This window comes from Suricata suricatta, chromosome 13 (assembly GCF_006229205.1).
Source record: "Suricata suricatta isolate VVHF042 chromosome 13, meerkat_22Aug2017_6uvM2_HiC, whole genome shotgun sequence".
In the NCBI taxonomy this organism is placed as follows: Eukaryota; Metazoa; Chordata; class Mammalia; order Carnivora; family Herpestidae; genus Suricata; species Suricata suricatta.
In genome coordinates this window covers 11,391,552-11,414,513 of record NC_043712.1, presented here as the reverse complement: position 1 = coordinate 11,414,513, position 22,962 = coordinate 11,391,552, and the positions used below count along the sequence as shown (strand labels likewise).

Here is a 22,962-nt window from a genome sequence, read left to right as displayed (position 1 = left end):
GGACATGGGTGTTAATTTTTCTTCGGTGAGTACCTAGGACTGAGCCATATAGTAGGTGTGTATTTAACTATAAAATTTACAAAAAACAGCTAAAGTAACTGTACCATTTAGCATTCCCACTGGCAGCATATGAGAGTTTTTCAGTTGTTACGCTTCTTTGCGAATTCTTGGTATCGTCAGCATTGTCTTGTTCTTAATTTTAGCCAATCTTACAGGTGTGTGGAGACATCGTATTGTGATTTCAATTTCTCTACTGGCTAAGGAATTGTTTGCCACCTTTTTACTTTTTTGTGGTGAAAATGCCCATTTTTTTAAATTGGGTTCCTTGTTTCCTTAAGGAGTTATGAGATATTCTTAGTATGTAGATTTTGGGTATAAATCCTTCATCAGATACATGATTTGCAAATGCATTCTCTAAGTCTGGCTTGTGTTTTCTCATTCCCTTCGTTTGAGTAGAAGTTTCTAATTTTGATAAAGTGCATTTTATCAGATTTTTATTTTATGCTACTTTTTGTGTTGTAAGAAATATTTGTCTCAGGATTTTCGTAGATTTTTCTCCTTTGCTTTTCTTCTGTAGATTAGTCGTAAGATTTGCATTTAGATCTGTGATCCATTTTGCGTTAATTTTTTTATGTGATGTGAAGTATTGGCTAAGATTCATATCTTTACAGAGGTGTGGATGTTAGGTTAATCTAACACCACTTATTACCTTTCTCCATTGAATTATGCTGCCAACTTTGTTGAAACTAACTGGTCATATATAAGTTAGTCTGTCTTATTTTTGGATTCTGTTTTGTTGCACTGATCTATATGTTTATCCTTTACTAATATTGCAGTATATTGATTATTTTACCTGAAGCTACACTGTTTTAGAGATGACAGTGTTACTATTAAGAATGCTGTTGGTAGCAAGGAACAGAAAACTCTGCTAATTATGGGTTTATTTTGTGTTAATAACAAGAAGTCTAGCAATAAGCGGTTGTTGGTTGTTTAAGCTATTTATCAATACCAGAGGTCAACAAACTACCGTCTGCTGACCTAATCTGGCATGCCACTTGTTCTGTAAATAATCTATGGAGGTTCTTCAAAATGCATATGCCCAGGCTCTACCCCTGAGACTGATTCACTTGTAAGGGTGGGAGGGGAGGGGAGGGAGGGAGAAGCAAGTATTTGAATTTTAATGTGCTTCTTGGTAATACTACTAATTATACTATATAGTCTTGGTTAAGAACCATTAACCTAAGGTTGATTCTTAAGAGTGCGATCCCCAGACTAGCAGTATCACCATCTCCTGGAAATTTTTTAAAAATGCACATTATCAGGTCCACCAGACTTACTGAATTGGAATTCAGTTTGTGCCCAACACTTTGTGTCATAAAAGTTTTCCCTGTGATTCTGATGCATGCCAGAGTTTGAGAACCTTGGAAGGCATTGTTGAGTTATTTCCCAGAGAAGCCCAGAGAAGACTGTCTTTCAAAAGAAAACAAAACTGACTTGGCTGGCTCTAGTCAGTGGCGCATGCTACTCTTGATTGATCAGGGTCGTGACATCAAGCTTTACGTGGGGCATAGAGATTACTTAATAAAAAAATTTCTTTTAATAAAAAAACAAAAAGCTTAATTGGTTTCGGTGTGTATATTGTAATGTCACAGTAGTTTTGAAATTAGATTGAAGGCTCACAAATGATCTAACATAATTGCTGAGTACTGTATTGGACCTAATCATCCAAAGCATATGCTGCATTGGTATTTTTAAGCAGCCTTTAAAAATCTCATGTTTGCATGTGAACATTTCTTTTTCCTAGTCACTAAGGAAGAGTTAAGGAAATGGAACACAGTTCTTATGTTTATAGACTTTATAAATGAGAGAAGAATGCAAGATAAACATGTATAAACACAAAATACAAACATATAAACATGTTTTCTTTCAGAGTTAGGTATATTTTTGTTTTTGGCAAATAATATAAAAATGTAGGCAGCCTATCCAGCAGAAAACTTGAGTTTAATTACCCTGTATACCAAAGAACAAAACAGTACTTTCTAACGTGTAAAATATAATGTCTTCTCTGATTTAGTTTGCTCTTTTAGTGATTGCTTCCCTAGTTATAATTACTAATTACCTAAACATGGAGTCCAAACAGCTCCATCTGTGTTTAGGAAGCTGTAACTCTCCTCCTTATATATGTTCTTTCTCTTTCCCCTTGGAAAACAGGCTGTCAAATGGACTGTCTTTTATTTACTGCAGGTGATATAGTAATTCTCCTCCAGTTCTGAAAGAGTAAGAGGCTAATTGGAACTAAGCTGTCGTTTGTTTTTCAAATGGTTTAGAAACTTCTGAAAGTAGAACTTCTGAAAAAGTTTGATCGCACTTGTGGACGTGTAACGTCAGGCATAACAGAGAATTAAAATTACTTGACCCACTTTGTGTTTCATTAGCAGTGACTGTAAACATAAAATGAAGCTCACGGAAATAAACATTGTAACCAAAGCCAAGATGCTGGACACTTGTCTGGCCCTTATTTCCAAGGCAAGAGTTAGCTGACATGTTAGATTTCCTTGGGAAAATGTTAGCAAAAAAGATTTCAGACTGTTTGTTTCTCAATTATTTATAGCCAAAAGAACTTAAGCTTATAGGGTTATAAAAAAATGTCTTATTCTCTTTAACAATCTCCTAGCCCCATCCGTGTTAACTTTTTTGTCAGGTTTAGTCCTCAGAAAGTCTCTTAAATCAGCCCCATTTTTTGATTATAACTTTTCCTAAATTCTTTTGTTAAAATTTTTTTAGTAATTCTTGAATAAATATTTAGTGACAATGCTGAGTTTTGTCACTTGTGGTTTTCCTTAGCATTTGGCAGTCTCCACTTGATTTTGCACTTCCTCATTGAGCAGCTAATAATAAACCATCATGACTCTAGACAAATACATGACATTACTGGAATGGAGTGCTTTTGTTGCTTTGGGCCATTTTATGTATATAAGCTTTATTCAGGTGTCTCAGAACTTTAAGAAATTGTTAATATCAGAGAAGTCTTCCTTTAGAGAAACTTATTTATAGTAGGAGTGGTAAAATACATGTGAAAATTTATTACCTCCTAAGACTGCTTCTATGATAACTTTGCAAGTGAACCCATTTTCCCTATTTTCTTAAGGATAAGAGAAGCTTCTAACAATACTCCTCGTAACAGCAGTATTTCTCTGCAGACAAATAAAATTATGAATATTTTCGTTGTTAGTTGAGGACACTGTAGAAAACTTTTGTTTTATCACCATAATTTAATTTAAAAAATTGTTTAATTTACATCCAAGTTTGTTAGCATCTAGTGCAATAATGGTTTTGGAAACAGAATCCAGTGATTCATCCCCTACATATAACACCCAGTGCTCATCCCAACAAGTGTCTTCCTTAATGCCCCTTACCCATTTCTAATAACATTGGCAGACTTTCACATACAGTTCTGGGCATTACTCTCAAATTCACTATACACTTTTTCCATGAAAAGCTATGAATTAAGGGAGCAGCTGCAGCTCTTATTGCAGATCTTGATTTATTCTGTTTTTAAAACACACTCAGAAGATATCTTTGTATCAAAAGAAATGCTGATGATTTTCTCTAGAATGCGGACCCATTTGAATTAGTACTGGCCTCTCTTTCTCACTTTGCTGATTGCATGTATTTGTGACCCTTAGATTATAGGGAATGGAAGTGAGCAGCAGCTGCAAAAAGAGCTAGCAGATGTGCTGATGGATCCTCCAATGGACGACCAGCCAGGGGACAAGGAACTTGTGGAAAGGTCACAACTGGATGGCGAAGGAGATGGACCTCTTTCTAACCAGCTTTCAGCTTCATCCACCATTAACCCTGTGCCATTAGTAGGGCTCCAAAAACCAGAGATGAGCTTGCCAGTGAGACCTGGACAAGGAGGTTAGGATTGCTGCATTGCTTGCTTAACTGAAGGTTATTGTTTTTAATATGTGAGTGTCCACCCTACACTAGGTTGATTCAGACCAAGCAAAAACCATTATCTGTGTTTTCTAGAATCTTCAGATTTAAGGGAGTGTGAGGGGGTATATGCACCATTCTGATTTAAATTAAATGTATATCATTTATATCAAAGTAAGAGATAACAGTAGGTAAAGGACATTGAGGTAGTCTTATTTCAAACTGTTTCAAGATTTTTCCCAGAAAGAAGGAATTTGAGTACAGTGTTGGCGATGTGGAGGAATAATGCCTGGGGAGGAGATACTGTGTCCCAGGCCTGTAAAGCTCTCTGGGAGTAGTTGCCAGGTTGAAAAAGGGAGGCAAAAGGCGTCCCAGAGGAGGAATAGGGCAGTTATATAGGCTCATTGGGAAAATAGAGTGTTAAAACTGTAGAGCTTTATTGGGAAAGGGAAAGCAGAGACATTGAGAAAACATCATAAACTGGCTAAGATGATGAATGAGAGAGAGAAAGCAGTGCAGATCAGAAAGAAGACAGATAGGATTTTTCAAAGTGATAAAATACTAAATGTTATTTTTAACCTAAATATAAATTATAAAGTCAAAACAAATGATAAGAGGCAGAAATATAAATCATATCCAACCTCAGATCACATTTTAAATTTGGGATTAACAGTAAAGCAATTCCTAAAAATTTTGTTGTTAGTGACAGTTTTAATATGAAATTTCTGGCTTCAGTGGGCATTTATTGTGGGCCGGCCAGTGGCATATTGTCTCATTAGTGCCTTACCACAGAACCTAAATGTAACCTGTAGATTTTTACTTGGTGTTCATGTCAACAAAATATTAGAATGAAAGTAACCCTCTATTAACATTTCTTTCAGATTCCGAAGGGTCAAGTCCTTTCACACCAGCTGCTGATGAGGACAGTGTAGTTTTCAGCAAACTAACTTATTTAGGCTGCGCCTCAGTAAATGCTCCCAGGAGTGAAGTGGAAGCCTTAAGGATGATGTCCATCTTAAGAAGCCAGTGTCAGATTTCACTAGATGTAACCCTGTCGGTGCCGAATGTCTCTGAAGGAACTGTGAGGTAAGACCAGCTTCCTGAAATGTTTGTAATATTAGAAGTAAGCAGTAATGAACAAAATACATAATTATTCATGTGATGTTTCATTTTTCTGGCACTTCTGTTATCTTGTTGTCTTCCAAGGATTGGGAGTCGTATGAAAGTTAGTCACTCAGAACAGTTTTTTATATACTTTTCCCCACCCTAATTGTGTGGAGTACATTAAAAATTTAAATTTTTGGAGGATAATTGAAGTATTTTGACCTGAATGTATGCCTAACAAATTTATTTATATTTTCCCTGTTCTGTCATACAAATACTAGCTTGACACATTAGTTCACTATGAAGTTTAATACTGAATGCAACCATACATATTAGAAACAATAATATTAACATATCAGAATCAGCACTTTTTTAAATTTTAATATTTTTAAGGTTTAATCACTTTTGAGAGAGAGCGTGAGCGGGGGGTGGGGTGGGGGGCAGAGACAGAGGGAGGAACAGACTCAGAAGCAGGCTCCAGACTCTGAGTTGTCAGCACAGAGCCCGATGGTGGGTTGAAACTCACGGACCACAAGATCATGACCTGAGCCAAAGTTGGACACTTAACCAGTTGAGCCACCCAGATGCTCCTTTCTTCATTTAGTTTTATATCATGAATCTCTTTCCATATCAATAAATACAATTAAAATTTTTAATTTGTGGTGGTATGTAATGGATTATTTAGAAATAACCAGTCTTTGGAGCACCTGTCTGGGGCTTAGCTGGTGGAGATGTGGAGGTTGTAGGTTTGAACCCGATGTTGTGTGTAGAGATTGCTTAAAAATAAAATTAAAAAAAAGAACCAACCTTTTATATTAGATGTGTTAGTCTTTTTTTAATCAGAAGTACTACTAATATAATGGCTAATATTAAGCTTTTATTAAATGGGTATATAAGTGCCTTAGAATTTTCCTATATATAGTTATGTTTGAGCTAAATATTTGCATGTTTCAAATTTCCTTAGGATAAATTCCTAGAAGTAGACTTACTGAGTCAAAGTTTTCCCCATTTTCATTGTTTTTGATACAATGCCAAATAGCCATCTAGAAATATTGATCTGTTTTGTATTTTTATCAGCATTGTATGAGAATATCTGTTTCTGTGCCCCCAGAAGCGTTTTGGGTTTTCATGGTAGTAGAGTTGTACCTATGTGTGGAAAATAGTAAGTTACTTACTTACTATTTAATATTCTATTCATCTGCATGTATAATTCTTTTGTGTTTTTATTTTTTATAACAATTTTTTAACATTTTTATTATTTATTTTTGAGAGGGAGAGAGACAGATCATGAGCAGGGGAGGGGCGGAGAGAGAGGGATACACAGAATCCGAAGCAGGCTCCAGTCTCTGAGCGGTCAGCACAGAGCCCGACACAGGACTTGAACCCACAAACCATGAGATCATGACCTGAGTCGAAGTCGGACGCTCAACTGACTGAGCCACCCAGGCGCCCCTTCTTTTGAGATTTTAAAGAACCATTGCACATAGACGCACAAATCCCAATTTTAATTGTATTTATTAATGTGACACTTTTTTTTAATGTCTGTGAAACTTTCAGTAAAGTTTGTTCAGCTCTTATTTCTTTATGCCTCTTAGTCAGTAGTCCTTGTCCAACAGAAGTTATACTTTGTTCTGATATATTTTAATTCTGTAGATAAGCAAAAACAATTTCTCTTGCCCTATGTTTTCAAAGTTTTAATCAAAGTGCCTTTGAATGTGAATTGGGTTCTCTTCCTATGTGTTTGCATTAAATACAGGGACCCCTGGGGTTTCCCCATCCATGGCCCTGCCGATTTAGTGTTGAAATTGCATTCCTTTCATGTGTGTGCCCTCATTGTCCAGGGCAGAGTTTGGAATGTTGTAGGTATCACAGAAATATTTTTTGAACCAATACATGTTTGAACAAATGACACATCTTTGATTTTTGTAAAGACATCCTTTGAATCGAGTAATTTTTTATAGGTATTATCTTTTTTGTAGGTATTAGCGTTTTGTAGTCTTATTTGCCATGAACCAGAAGAACATGTTTCATTATTAGAAATCACATCAGTTGCTTTTTTTTTAAGTTTATTTATTTATTTTGAGAAAGCACATCAGGTTTTTTTTTTAAGTGTATTTATTTATTTTGAGAGAGACAGGCAGCACGAGTGGAGGAGGGGCAGAGAGAGAGAGACTTCCCAAGCAGGCTACATACTGTCAGTGCAGAGCCTGACACAGGGCTCACACTCACAAAACTGTGAGATCATGACCTGAACTGAAATCCAAGAGTTGGACACCTAACCCACTGAGCCACCCAGGCAGGTGCCCTAGCACATGAGTTTTTTATTTTTATTTTTTAATGTTTATTTTATTTTTGAGAGAGAGGGAGACACAGTGTGAGCAGGGGAGAGGCAGAAAGAGAGGCAGATACAGAATCCAAAGCTGACACAGAATCTGAGCTGTTACACAGAGCCTGATGTGGGGGTATTGAATCCTAGAACCATGAAATCATGACCTAAGCCAAAGATGGACGTTTAACCAACTGAGCCACACAGGTGCCCCAGTTTTTTATTCTTAAAAAAATTTTTTTTATGTTCTTTAATTTTTGGGAGAGAGAGTGTGTGTGAGCAGGGGAGGAACTGAGAGAGAGGGAGACACAGAATCAGAAGCAGGCTCCAGACTCTGAGCTGTCAGCACAGAGCCCAATTTGGGGCTGGAACTCAAGGACCACTAGATCATGACCTGAGCCAGTTGGACGTTTAACTTACTGAGCCACTCAGATCCCCAGTTTTTTATTTTTTACATTAGTTAGTTAAAATTTTTTAATGTTTTATTTATTTTTGAGAGAGAGAGACAGCGTGAGCAGGGGAGGGTCAGAGAGAGGGAGACATAGAAACTGAAGACAGGCTCTAGGCTCTGAGCTAGCTGTCAGTACAGAGCCTGACATGGGGCTCGAACCCACAAACCATGAGATCATGACCTGAGCAGAAGCTGGATGCTCAACCAACTGAACCACTCAGGTGCCCCTATTTATTTATTTTTTTTTGAGAGAGAGAGACACACACACTCACACACAGAGCATGAGCAGAGAAGGGGCAGAGAGGCTGGGTGGGTAGGGGGGAAGACACAGAATCCTAATAAGCATGCTCCAGGCTCTGAGCTGTCAGCATAGAGCTCAATGTGGGACTTGAACTCATAGGACTGCAAGATCATCACCTGAGCTGAAGTCAGTTGCTCAACTGACTGAGCCACCTAGGTGTCCCTATTTTTTTTAAGTAATAAAGCAGAATAGGTTATTTTTTAGGAGGTAATGAGAAGTACAGCTTTAATGATTCATTTTGGTAATCTAATTTACCCATTGATACAGTTTTATTTAGGTACAGATTATATAAGAAACATGTACTTATTGTTTATATCTTTCTGATTGCCTTTCTCTAAAGTATGAGATTATATAGGTTTTAGTACCTGGGAATTATAGTTAATAACTTCAGTAATCTACATATGATTTATTTATCAAGACTTAAAATTAATGGGGCACCTGGGAGGCTCAGTTGGTTAAGCATCCAACTTCGGCTCAAGTCATGATCTTACGGTTTGTGGGTTCAAGCCCAGCATCAGGTTCTGTCCTGGAGAATAAGCTCAGAGCCTGGAGCCTGTTTCACATTCTGTGTCTCCCTCTCTCTCTCTGCCCCTACCCGTCTCATGCTCTGTCTCTCTCTGTCTCAAAAATAAACTATATAAAAAAATTTTTTAAAAAGACTTAAAATTAATATGATTAGAATAAAAAAATGGTTTATATGATCTTGATAGAAAGACGAGTCTTGATCTTAATACAGATATAGTGAAAATAGCCCATAATCCCTCTAAGCTCTTTATATCTCCCCCCCCCCCCCCGCCCCGAACAGACTCTTAGATCCTCAGACAAACACTGAAATCGCAAACTACCCTATCTACAAAATCCTGTTCTGTGTCAGAGGACATGATGGAACTCCTGAGAGTGACTGTTTCGCTTTCACTGAAAGTCATTACAATGCGGAGCTCTTCAGAATACATGTCTTCCGGTGCGAAATACAAGAAGCTGTAAGTCCTTCCCAGAAAACTGTCTGCAAATGAAACGTCAATTGGACCCTCACTGTGTTGAAGTTATTGTAGTGTTTATTATGGCCACTTAAAAGCCAAATGAAATTCTATGCTAATGTTTTATTTATTCCAGCCTCATGGGCTGAAATATAACGAAACGAGAAGTTTGGGGAACCATAATCTTCTTGCTGAGAGTGGCAGAGACCAGGGCTGCTTCTTGATTGGCTTAAATAGGCAGCTTGGCTTCAGCAGTGACACATTTCCAAACTGTCCTTTTATAGCTAATCTTGTAGAATTATTTTTTTATAATAAAGATATTCAGGTCATTTCTAACAATTTAGGAAATTAGTTTCCAATTGAATTTTTCTTGTTTACAACCATTTCTTTTTTAAAACCTTTTCTGTGGCCATTTTTAGTGTTGTTTGCTTTCTAGCCCTAACAAATTAATAACTTAGCAAAAGAAATCAATGGGGGAAAGATGAGTTACTTCCCTCCCACACATACACAAAGTAGGTAACCTTCATCCTTAATAAAAGTGTTTTATTTCTTGTGATCACAGCCCATTTTCTAACCCATCTGTTGTAGGTAAGCCGGATACTTTACAGTTTTGCCACTGCCTTCCGCCGTTCTGCCAAGCAGACCCCACTTTCAGCAACTGCTGCACCCCAAACTCCTGACAGTGACATCTTTACCTTCTCTGTGTCTTTAGAAATAAAAGAAGATGATGGTAAAGGTTATTTTAGGTAGAGTATTTTATTCTGTTTTTTTCAAAGTGTATATTAAAATGCTACAACATTTGTGGTTCATGCATTTCACATTATATAACTTTCAGAGTATGAAATGATTGCTCTTAATAGGTAAAGTGTTTTATTTTGTAAGTGCTAAAAAGAAATAGGCACATTTGCAGAGAAAAGATTTTTATTATTAAAATTTTTAAAGCTTTTAATCCAGTATAATTAATATACAGTGTTATGTTTCAGATATACAATATAGAAATTCAAAAATTACGTATACTGCTTCTGTCAGTGCTCATCATACTAGGTTTTCTCTTAATCCCCTTCACCTATTTCACCTATTCCCAGCCCCCACCCTTCTGGTAAGCATCATTTTATTCTCTGTAGGCAAGAGTCTGATTTTTTGTCACTTTTTTTCTTTGTTTTATTTCTTAAATTCCACATAGGAGTGAATGCATATGGTATTTTTCTTTCTCTAATTCTGGAAGCAGCCCAAGTGTCTATCAGTAGATGAGTGGGTAAAGAAGAGGTGGTGGATATATATGTACATATACACACATATATACATACATGCATACATATGAGGTGATAGACATATATAATGGAATAGTACTCAGCCACAACAAAGAATGAGATCTTGCCATTTGTAACAACATGGATGGATCTAGAGGGTAAAATGGCAAGTGAAATAAGTCAGTCAGAGAAAGACTGATTTCTTTTTATTCATTCTTTTTTTTTTTTTGTCTGAGTAATATACCATGGAATGAATGTGTGTGTATTGTGAATATATTGTACACTCACACACACACATATGCATGCACATCTGTATTCATATATATATACACACACACACACACAGACACACACACACACACCCCGTACAATATCTTTGTCCATTCATCTCTTTATGGCACATGGCGTGTGTCCATAATTGGACTGTTACAAATAATGCTGCAGTAAACATATGGGTGCATGTATCTTTTTGAATTAATGTTTTCATATTCTTTGTGTAAATATTCAGTAGTGGGATTACTGGATCATTTGGCAATTTTATTTTTAATTTTTTGAGGAACCTCCATACTGTTTTCCATAGTGGATACACTGGTTTGCATTCCCACAAACTGTTCACAAGCATTCCTTTTTCTCCACATCCTTGCCAACACTTGTTATTTCTTGTCTCTTAATACTAGCCATTCTGACACGTGTGAGGTGATACCTCATTGTGATTTTGATTTGCATTTCCCTGACAGTTATGTTGAGCATCTTGTCATGTTTGTTGGCCATCTCTATATCATTTCATTTCATGTTTTCTACCTATTTTTAAATTGGATTATTTGCTTTTTGGGTGTTGAGTTGTATAAGTTCTTTATGTATTTTGGATACTAACCCTTTATCGGATATGTCATTTGCAAATATCTTCTGTAGTTCAGGAGGTTGTCTTTTAGTTTTGTTGATTGTTTCCTTTGCTGGGCAGACACTTTTTGTTTTGATGTAGTCTCAATAGTTTTTTTTGCTTTTGTTTCCCTTGCCTCAGGAGACATATCTAGAAAAATGTTGCTATGACCAATGTCAGAAAAGTTACTGCCTGTGCTCTCATCTAGGATTTTTATGGTTTTAGGTCTCACATTTAGATCTTTAATCCATTTTGAGTTTATTTTGTGCTCTGACCAACGTCAAAGATGTTAGTGCCTATGCTCTCATATAGAATTTTTATGGTGTTAGCTCTCACATTTAGATCTTTAATCCATTTTATTTATGGTGTAAGAAAGTGGTCCAGTTTCATTCTTGCATGTTGTTGTCCAGTTTTTCCAACACCATTTGTTGAAGAGACGTTTTCCTGTTGTATATATATTCCTTCTTTGTCAAAGATTAATTGACCATATAATTGTGGGTTTATTTCTGGGCTCTCTCTGTTCTGTTCCATTGATCTATGTGTCTGTTTTTGTGCCAGTACCAAACTGTTTAGCTTACTACAGCTTTATAGTATATCTTGAAATCTGGGATTGTGATACCGTCACTTTTGTTCTTTTTCTCTTTTTAAATGTTTATTTTGAGAGAGCGAGAGCACGCGCATGGAGTGGGGGTCATGACAGAGAGAATCCCAAGCCCAAGCAGATCCCAAGTAGATGGAGCAGGGCTTGATCTCAGGAACCGTGAGGTCATGACCTGAGCTGAAATCAAGAGGCAGACAACCAACTGAGCCACCCAGGCGCCCCTTGTTCTTGTTTTTCAAGATTGCTTTGGCTATTCAGAGTCTGTTGTCACACCAGACAAAATTCAGGAGTAATATTTCTAGTTCTATGAAAAATGTTGTTGATATTTGGTAGAGATTGAATTATGAATTAAATCTGTAGATTGCTCTGGGCAGTATGGACATATTAACATTTGTTCTCCCAGTCCCTGAGCATGGAATATATTTCCATTTATTTGTGTTGTACTTAGGGTACAAGGCTTTCACCTCTTTGGTTAAGTTTATTCCTAGGTATTTTATTATTTCTGGTGCAGTTGTAAATGGGACTGTTTTCTTAATTTCGCTTTTCCAGGGGCAATATTTGAAGAATTTTGAAGCTATTAAAAAAATTCTTTCGTGTGGGAAAATATGTCCTATTACCATGTTCATTTAGATTCATAATAACTGGCTGACTGTTGATGTGAAATATGACAGAAGCTAAGCCTGCCTGCTGGGTTTGTAGCTGCTTTTGTTTTGCTGGGTTTTTTGGTGTCATTGGCTGGTTAATTTCTTTTAATAATCTAAAGATCTTAAGGCTGTTGAAATCAAGATTTACCATGATAGTTTATCTGAACACATTGGAAGTGGAGAAATGAGGTTTGTGTGTCTGAAGTCTTAACTTTGCAGACAGGGTCAGAAATAACTGGCTTGGGTTTTTATGTAAAATGATACTTCTTGAGTAGTGAAGAACTCTGGAACAAGAATAAAAACTTAGGTTTAGTTTAATTATTGTTGCTATTAACATGGTGACCCTTTCCAAGTTTCTTTCTACCTCCTGGCAGTAGTTACCTTATCTATAAAATGAGGTGACTAGACTCAAAAGCCCTTTCTAACTTTAAAATACTATGGTCACAAGATGATTGATTTTTCTTCTTTTCCCTCCATAACCTGTATCACACATAGGGTGCTTCCTGGATCATAATTGATAGTTGCATATTAAAGTCTCTTTCCTCCTTGACTACCTAATAAAATGGAATTACATCAAAATATGAGTGATTTCTGCTATTTGCTTTTAAATTAGAAAGCACAATGGCTGGTTCATTTGTTTGAACAACTGAGGACTCTTGGTCTCCCTGCAGACTTTCGGAATTATCCTGCCATCTGGTGGCAAACTTAGTGTACAGTGCAGCTTCAACTTTGATTTATTCGCTGAGGTATGAGACTTTGCTGTGATCTGTGCTCTGCCATCAGCTGTTTCTGTTCTCACAGCAGCACTGGGATGTGCTGCTTCCCACAGAATGCATATCTACCCTAGGAAGTGGATATTATAATCTACAAACTTTGTAATAGTTACTTTCCATTTTAACAAAAGTTTCTTTAAGCTTCATTTTTTTTCATTAGTAAAGATATTTATGTAGACCCTGTTTATAAATTTCAATTACGAATAGAAACAATTCCTAAGCTCTCTCAGAAGCACTAGGACTAGTTTTCTTTCTTATGAACTCAGGCATGTTCAAGGTAGACCAGTCATCCCTGTTCATTCACCCTCCTACCAAGGAAACGCTGTGTGGAAAATCCCCGGATGGTCGTTTTGCTCTTCACATTTGCTAGGGCTTTGTTCTTTTTTTGTTAACATGATTTTATTGAATTGTAGCTTATAGTAAAAAAGAGTGTTGTGTAGCCTTATTATAATGGACTCATCGAAAAGTTCATTATCACATTGAACTTGCTAAATGCAGTTTTTTTATCCAGTGATTCTGTAATATCTACAGAATCTATCTACAGAAATAATCACTGAGGTACGAAGAGAATTATTAAGATGGTTGCTCTCCTTAGCACTATATATAATACCAAAACTAAAAAGTGGAAAGTGAATGTTGACCAAAATAACATGATTAAAATATGATGCATTTCACAATATTAAGTGTTGAAACATTATGTTATACACCTCAAGTTAATCTACTATTGTAAGTCAGTTATAGTTCACTAAAAACATAATACAATGGTGCACCCATATAACTTAGCACCTATCCAAAAAATAACAGTATGTATAAATAACCATAGCACAGTATAGATTGTGGTTTTACTGTAATAAAGCCTGGACCTCATTACTATAATTTATACAGTAGGAAGTAAACGTAAAATTATTTGGGTGGATCCATTCAATGATACAATGACAATAGTAGAAATACAATCCAGGAGCACCTGGGGGGCTCAGTTAAGCCACCCACTCGGCTCCGGTCACAATCCCGGGATTCACAAGTTTGAGCACCGCATCAGGCTTACAGCTCAGAACCTGGAGCCTGCTTCAGATTCTATGACTCCCTCTCTCTCTCAAAAATAAACATTAAAAAAAAAAAAAAGGAAGAAATCTAATCTAGAGTCCCTGACAGCAATGAAATAAACTTCCACTGCTAAACAGTCTCCACTCTGTTTCCTGGTAATATAGTTTTTCCTTGCACTTCAGCCTTAGGACACCAGAGACAACTTTATATCTTTTGTCTTTTTAAATACTGCCCAAAAAATGGGATTATATTTATTTCTATGTCAGCAATCACAGAACATAAAGACTAGTGTATCTGTTATCAGTTGAAAATTGAGACCTGCCTATATCCTTATAGATGAAAATTCTGTCAGCCACAAATATTTAACAGTTTGGTATGGAGTTTTCTTTGCAGATATTTGTCATTTCTAGACTCCTTTGATAAGGTTCTTTGATTTTCTAATTTCAGTTTCATGGAGTGTTTTTGAATTGGTTACTATGTAAATGCAGATGGTCTTCTAACTGATTTTATTTTTTCAGAGCCACTTTTTAGTTTGAGTAGGTACTCAGAACTCCCATGTGGTCTTTTCCAGTATCTTCTAATGGTTCAGCTGCCATTTTTTAAAAGTTGTGTAGCACTGAGACATAATTTATATTTGCTGCATGTTGGCTGTTTGCCATAGGCTGATGTTTGCCTTTGAGAACAAAGGAGCTAGGAACAAGTGGTGTGTGGCAGACCAGGAGATTGTTTTGGTAAACTCTAATTTTAAGAATATTTTCAGTTTTTTTCTTAAATTAATGTTTATATCATTAGTTTTATTTTTATAATAATTGCACAGGTTTGCAGTGTTATCACTGCTTAAGGGAGGTGTTAGGCAACGGCTTACTTTTTGGCCATATCTTCCTTAACTCTGTTATTTTTTGAAGGCACCTTGTTTTGAAATTCAGAGAATCCATAATTAGGTATTTTTTCTTTATTATATATTTAAGCAAATAAGGCAATAATTTGTAAAAAAAAAAAAAAAACACAAACCTAAATTGAAAGAAAACTAATTTTTTTTTAGTGTCTATGTGCTAAATGCTATGCTAAGTGCTTTGCAAATGTCTAACTTAATTTTTTCAGCAACAGAAATTAAACAACTAAAGCCACATTTTAGGGAGCAGAAGAGTGTTTTTTCTGTCCTTATATAAATTGTATAGTGGATTATATACAGTAAAGGTAATACTTTCACATTAAGAAGCAGATGATGAGTTTTAAATTTCTGTTAGGATTTGAAACCCAGACACAGAAAAGAATCCTAGATTCAGGAGAAGTTGTTCTAGTATATGTCATAAGAAAATACTTAAGCAAAATTAATGAAACATGTTGTTCTACAGTGCAGTTCCTAAAGAGAAGGACAGACAATGCTTTAAACTTCGCCAAGGAACTGATAAAAAGATAGTCATCTATGTGCAACAAACAACTAATAAAGAACTTGCCATTGAAAGGTAAACATTTTAGTAAATTCAGTTTAAGTATAAATTCTAGTTTTTATCAATTTAATAGAGTAACCATGTACTGTATTCAAAAATGTATTTGTAGGGTGCCTGGGTGGCTCAGTTGGTTGAGCATTCAACTGTTGAATTCAGCTCAGGTCATAATCCCAGGGTTATGGGATCAAGCCCCGTGCTGGGCTCTGTGCTGAACATGGATCCTGGTCGAGATTCATATTCTCTCTCTCCCTCCCTCCCTCCCTCCCTCCCTCCCTCCCTCTCTCTCTCTCTCTCTCTCTCTCTCTCTCTCTCTCTCTCTCTCCCCCCCCCCTCTCCCTCCCCCTGCCCCCCTCTCCCTCTCCCTCCTTCCCCCCCCCCGCTCTTCTCCTCCATTCTCTCTCTCTCTGTAAAAAATTTTGTATTATATATATTCCCATATATATGAAAAATACGTTGTTCTCTGGGGGATTCTTTTGGTTATTAAAGTAAATACTTCATTCACTCTGAATTGTCTCCCATAAATCTGCAGCTAGTATGCTGACTTCAACTGTGTAATAATAAAAGCCAAGCAGAATTTATTTATATAAATTAAAGAAGCAAGGATTATTTGGGCAGTAGTAATATATTAATAATTTTAATGGGTCTTTTATCCATCAAGAAGAATTTTAAGTGACCTAATTTATGCATCTTTTTTGTGTTTTTTTTCCCCAAATTTATGTTTCTACTCTTCTTTTGGCAGGTGTTTTGGTCTTCTCCTTAGCCCAGGAAAAGATGTACGAAATAGTGACATGCACTTGTTAGATTTGGTAAGGATTGCTTTTTTTTTTTTTTTTAAGGTAATACACTGTTTCCTTGATAAAGTTTTCACTTTATTCAGCCTGAATTTGATGTTAAAGCAAGTTTATGAAGGTGTTCTTGTGAGCTACAATAGCAGTAAACAAAAATAAGGGAATTTTTTTATTTATGAATTGCTATTTACTAGCCCGGTCTTAGACCCATTTAGTCTTAGCCTTGGTGGCTTGACTGTATACTAGTGAATAATCCTTGTTTATAATTTAGGGTTGAAGTGGGAATCAGAGAAGATTTGTGAGAGGTGTTTACAAACTATCATGAGTTTTATAAAAGTTCGTGGTATTAATGTTGTTGCTTTTATGTGAAAAACTTTATTTTCAAAACTAAAATTAATGTGATAATTATTCACTTGGCGAAACAATTCAACATAGATTTATGTGATAAGTTTCTCTGATGTTTGTACAATTTGATATAATTTACAAGCATTTACTTTATAACTTTTCAAAAACAATCGCATAAATAATTGGCACATCTTTAATTTTAACTAGTGATATTCACATATATTTTTACCTTTTTAAAAAAACTTTTTGTTTTAATATCTGTGTATTTTTGAGAGAGAGACAAGAATATGAGCAGGGGAGGGGCAGAGAGAGAGGGAGACACAGCATCTGAATAGGTTCCAGGCTCTGAGCTGTCAGCACAGAGCCCAATGCGGGGTTCGAACCCACAGAAGGACTGCGGGATCCTGACCAGAGCCAGAGTTGGACGCCCGGCTGACTGAGCCACCCGAGCACCCCGATTTTACCTTTTTAAGAAAATCTGACCCTCTTACAATCTTCTTATATTTCTGCAACTTCTCTGTTAAAGGCAGCAAAATGGGAGTTCGTTCACTTATTTTGGCATTCTTGTTTGTTTTTATTCTTTTCTTCAGGAATCTATGGGCAAAAGTTCGGATGGAAAGTCCTACGTTATCACTGGGAGCTGGAATCCAAAATCTCTGCCTTTTCAAGTTGTAAATGAAGAAACTCCTAAAGGTGATGCAGATTGCTGACATCATGAGCAGAAATTTTAGTCCCAAGAAGATACCCAAACCTTAGGACCATTTATTTCACAAATATCCAGTGTTTTTTTTAATTGTAGTGAAACCAAAGAATTTGTATAAGTCTTTGAGGTTGTTACGAAATTTGACTGTAAACAAAGTATAATTTTTCCCCACTTATTTTTCCCTCCCTCTCTCTTAATTTTTCCCTTTCTTGCTTCCTTTTCTACTTACATATTTAGTTGTATACAAAATTCTAAATTTTATTTATTTTTGTAGAGATAATATATGCACATATAGTTAAAAATTAAAAGGATATCTAAGGAAAAGGAAAAGTCTGCCACGGTCCTCAGGGCCCTGCCCCTAGGGGACCACTGTGACCAATTTTTTATGTAGATTTTTCAGATACGCTGTGCTCAAGGTATTTTATCCTCTTCATAAAGGTCATTTAGTGGCTACATAATATTCTATCCTGCAAATGTAACCTTATTTGCTTGACTTGTGCCTCTTATTGAGCATTTATTTTTCCTCCCTCATTTTTTCTTGTTACAGCACTATAGATAAATGGATAAATCAATCAAGATTTAAAAAATTGAGAATTCCCAGTGTGGGTAAGAGTGACATAAAGAGGCCGTATGTCACTTTTACAAAACAATCTGATAGTACGTTTTATAAACTTTAAAGTATTTAATGCTGTCACTAATTCCAAGGAGTCTACCCAAGCAAAGAATTCTCAGTACAGAAAAAGAATTTTCAAAACAGCAAGTTATCTGATTATCTGATTATTTTAGATTTTTATTTAATTGATGGATTACCTTAAAGTATCTTGAAAGTTTGTGATAAAAGTAATTAATTTAACAATAATTGTATGAGCAAATATATTTCCATTTTTTTATTTGCTTCTCCCCTCTTTCTCTAGATAAAGTGCTGTTTATGACCACAGCTGTTGATTTGGTAATAACAGAAGTACAGGAGCCTGTTCGATTTCTCATAGAGACAAAAGTCCGTGTGTGCTCACCTAATGAGAGATTATTCTGGCCCTTCAGCAAACGTAGTACTACTGAAAATTTCTTTTTGAAACTAAAACAGGTATTATTCTTTTCTGTAAATATGGGAGGGGAGTAGTTAAGAAAGGAAAAACTGTTTTTGAGGCTGATTTAGCATTAAGCTGTCACTTAGATCTTTAAACAGTCACATGTATTTTAAACATAGTAAGAGGAAAAATTGTCTTATATTTTTACCCACCTATTTATCATTTATGTTTCTCTTCATTTCTTCCTGAAGAACCAAATTTCTTTCTGATTTCACTTGCCTTCATTCCAAAGACTTTACTTTAGCATTTCTTTTAATGCTCATCTACTAAAGACATAACTCTTAGAGGAACTTTTTAAAAAAATATATTTATTCTCAAGTTATTTAACGGACAGTGTGGTCTTGGCTTTAAGAGTAGAACCCAGTGAGTGATTCACCTACATAAAACACCCAGTGCTCCTCTCAACAAGCGGCCTCCTTAATGCCCATCACCCATTTTCCCCATCTCCATCAATCCTCAGTTTGTTCTCTGTATTCATAGTCTCTTATGGTTTGCCCCTCTATGTTTTTATCTTAATTTTCCTTCCCTTCCCCTACAATCATCTGTAAAGTTTCTCACATTCCACATATGAGTGAAATCATGTGATACCTGTTTTTTCCTCACTTATTTTGCTTAGCATAATACCCTCCAGTTCCATCCACATGGAATCTTACAAATGGCAAGATTTCATAGAGAACTTCATTATCTGAAAATGTTTTTATTCCACCCTCGTTCCAGTCAGATATTTTCACTGGCTGTACGATTCTGGGTTGACATTTTTTTTCAGCACTGTGAAGATATCATCCCACCATCCTGTGGCTCTCATTGTTTTTGATGTTAAGTCAAAACACATATTGTTCCTCTGTTTGTAAGGAGTCATTTTTTTCTGGCTGCTCTTAAGATTATTTTTTATCTTTGGTTTTCAGACATTTAAATGATGTATTATCTGGGTATGTTATTCTTTCTTTTCTTCCTCGGGATTTGCTGAGCTTCTTGAATTAAAAAAATTTTTTTTATGTTTTTTATTTATATATGAGAGAGAGAGAGAGAGAGAGACAGCTGTGAGCAGGGGAGGGTCAGAGAAAGAGGGAGACACAAAATCCAAAGACAGGCCCGACTCTGAGCTGGCTGTCAGCACAGAGCCGAACACTGGGCTCAAACCCACGAACAGTGAGATCATGACCTGAGCTGAAGCCGGATGTTTAACCGACTGAGCCCCCCAGGCGCCACTCTTCGTGAATTTTTAAATTTATGTTTTGTTTTGTTTTCCAGTTTTGAGGGAAATCTGGTCTTTCAACCTTTTTCCTACCCCATCTCTCTTTTCTCTCTGAGGATTCAAGTTCCATATATTTTAGTCCTTTTGATATTACCCCACAGATCTCCTAAGGATCTATGTTTTTATTTATTTTTTATTTCTGTTTTTTTCACCAGATGTAGGAGACTCTGTTTTCATCTGTCTTAAAGTTGGTTTGCTCTCCCCTCCCACACTTTTTTTTTATCATTCCCAGTTTGCTGTTAAGCCCATTCAATGAATTTTGTAAATTTCAGATCTTATTTGTCCATTTGCTCCTTTTTTTATAGTTTGTTATCTCATGAGATTTCCTCTTTGTTCTTTTAAGCAGATTTCCTCTTACATCCTTGAGCATATTTATAATATTCTTACTTTAAAAATCCTTAACTGCTGATTCTAATGTCTGGTGAGTCATATTTTCCTTTGTCTAGCAATTTTGTATTGTGTAGTAGACATTTCTTTAAAAATTTTTTTATTGTTTCTTTATTTTTGAGAGAAAGAGTGCAAACAGGGGAGGGGCAGAGAGAGGGAGACACAGAATCCAAAGCAGGCACCGGGCTCCATGCTGTCAGCACAGAGCCTGACACGGGGCTCAAACTCACCAACTATGAGATCATGACCTGAGCCGAAGTCAGATGTTTAACTGATTGAGCCATCCAGGCGCCCCTATAGTAGACATTTTTAATAATAGATTGTTTTGGTCTGTTATATTGTGGTCTCTTAGTATCAGTTAAAAAAAAAAAGTCTGTCATTTAATTTGGTCAAAGTCAAATTCTGTACTCTTTTTTTTTTCCTGTGGTGGGCAGCAGATGAACTCTCCTACTTTTAGCTTTTCTTGGCCTCAGTTGCCCCACGACTTTTCCCTTTTTTGCTTTCTTTTGTATCAGAAAGTTTTGAAAAAAGTCATTAAATCTGTGGTCAGTCTGAGTTTTCACCTTCCTTGGCCTGTCAGCAGTATATGATGCAGATGATCACTCCCTCCTTCTTACCCCTCTTTCACTTAGCTTTCAGGACATCTCCAATGGAGCATGTCCAAAGAAATCTCATTGTTTCGTGTCTCCACCCCTAAAATGCTCTACTTACCTGTCTTTACTATTTCAGTTCATGGACATCTTCTCCCAATTATTGCCAAGAATTTTACTTTTATTTTTTACACCCCATATCCAGTCTGTCAGGAAATTCTATTTACTTTCAAAACATACCTAGAATATGGATACTTCTTACCATTTAAATTATGTTAACCTCACTTCGGAATCCTCACTTTTACCTGAGTTACTGTAGTAGCCTATTCACTTATCTCCCTGTTTGTTTTCCCTCTGTTTGATATGTTTTCTACATAGCAGCCTAAGATCAAATCAGATCGTTTTTCTGCTTGTAACCCTTTAACCTTATTTCACTCTATGAAAACCAGACGCCTTACAGTGCTCTTATAAGACCCTGTCTGATCTGCTGCTTGCATCATAAACTAATTTCTCTCTTACTGCTCTTCTTATTTTCTTCCTTGGCTCTAACCGTACTCTTAGGGCCTTTGGTATTAACTATCTCTTCTGCCTAAAATGTTCTTTCCCTTTGTCCCACTTGCTGTTACTCACCTCCTTTAAGCCCTTATCTTTAAGTTTTTACTCAGATTTACATCTTAACAATTCATGACTGCTTCATTTAACACTGCAGTTTGTCTGCTCTTCCACTGGTACTGCCAGTCATCCCCACCCCCATGCTAGTAGCATATTTTAAGTTTTGTACAAGACTTTTAACTTCCAATGTACCACATGATATATTTAATTTTATTTTGCTTATTATCTCTTTTTCCAGTTAGAAACTTCTACTAAGGCAGTATTCCTGATCTGCCTTGCTCACTGATTTATCCCAAGCATCTAAAGCATATTAGTTCTCAATAAATATTTGTTGGCTTGATTTTATCTACATGTTTGATCTTCTCATTTACAAAATTATAATGGTGCTTGTCAGTTTACTTGAATGTAGTTAAAAAAATTTTTTTATGTTTTTATTTGTTTGTGAGAGAGAGAAAGAGACAGAGCACTAGCAAGGAGAGGCAGAGAGAGAAGGAGACACAGAATCCAAAGCAGGCTCCAGTCTCTGAGCTGTCAGCACAGAGCCCAACATGGGGCTCAAAATTGTGAACCCCAAGATCATGACCTGAGCCAAAGTCGAGGCTTAACTGACTGAGCCACCCAACTGCCCCTTAAATGTACTTTCTGATAGCAGTAAATATTTTAGTTCCAGTGTATCGAAGTTAGCCCTTTGTTTATAGTTAGAAAAAGGTAGAAAACAACACAGGAAGAGAGATTTCTCTTCAGTGTTTTCTTAGGTGACAAAAAGCAAACCTGGGTCCCAGCACTGATTTCTCAGTTCTTCACTGTGGCAGCAAAGGATTAGCATAGGGTTATCAGCTTTGGAGTCAGAGTACATGGATTTTACCACTGACTAGCTTTATGACTTTGAGCAAATACCATCAACTCTGTGAGCCTGTTTACTCATCTGTAAAATGGCAGTGAGTTAATCTTGCTCATAGTGTTATTGTGACATTAAGTGAGAAACTGTACAACACGTTTGGCACATAGTATGTTCTTCATACATTTTAGCTGTCAGAGGACTGTGGAACCTTAGTGGGACACAGGAAGAATAAAAAATACTAAATCATGAAGTCAGAATAACACTAATAGTGGATCAGCCCCAGGGTAAGAATACTTGAGAAAGAAAACCAGTATCCAGGTATCATTTTAAAAGTTTAGGAAGTAGGGATGATTCTTAGTTTGTAGAGTAAGAGATGATAAATAGATTAATTCTATAATAAATTTTAGTACAGACTTGTATGTAAGAAAACATTCTCTTTCATTAGAGTTCTGTCTCTTTGGGTGAACATAGATTTCTCTGATCCTGCTTTTCCCTTGAGGTCTTATACAATCTTAGAGTCAAAGACTGCAGTGAGTTTACAGGAATATTATATGGCTTGGTCTACAATAATGTATTTAATAAGGCTAACAAATGGCCTTGGCAGGGTGAACT

At 36.3% G+C, this 22,962-nt stretch overlaps 1 protein-coding gene across 7 annotated transcripts in view; it reads left to right on the top strand.

Moving 5' to 3' along the window:
- RABGAP1 (RAB GTPase activating protein 1) overlaps window positions 1-22,962 on the top strand; it is a 164,097-nt gene that overhangs the window by 35,698 nt on the left and 105,437 nt on the right. For all 7 annotated transcript variants that reach the window (XR_003901839.1, XM_029920012.1, XM_029920015.1 and 4 more), the window contains 8 exons: window positions 3,687-3,921; window positions 4,821-5,025; window positions 8,927-9,101; window positions 9,687-9,844; window positions 15,646-15,756; window positions 16,481-16,547; window positions 17,465-17,567; window positions 18,492-18,661. Coding sequence is in view for 6 of the 7 variants with exons in the window: in XM_029920012.1 (XP_029775872.1) it covers window positions 3,687-3,921; window positions 4,821-5,025; window positions 8,927-9,101; window positions 9,687-9,844; window positions 15,646-15,756; window positions 16,481-16,547; window positions 17,465-17,567; window positions 18,492-18,661 (1,224 nt within the window). In the remaining variant the exon portion in view is untranslated. The remainder of the gene's footprint in view (window positions 1-3,686; window positions 3,922-4,820; window positions 5,026-8,926; window positions 9,102-9,686; window positions 9,845-15,645; window positions 15,757-16,480; window positions 16,548-17,464; window positions 17,568-18,491; window positions 18,662-22,962) is intronic.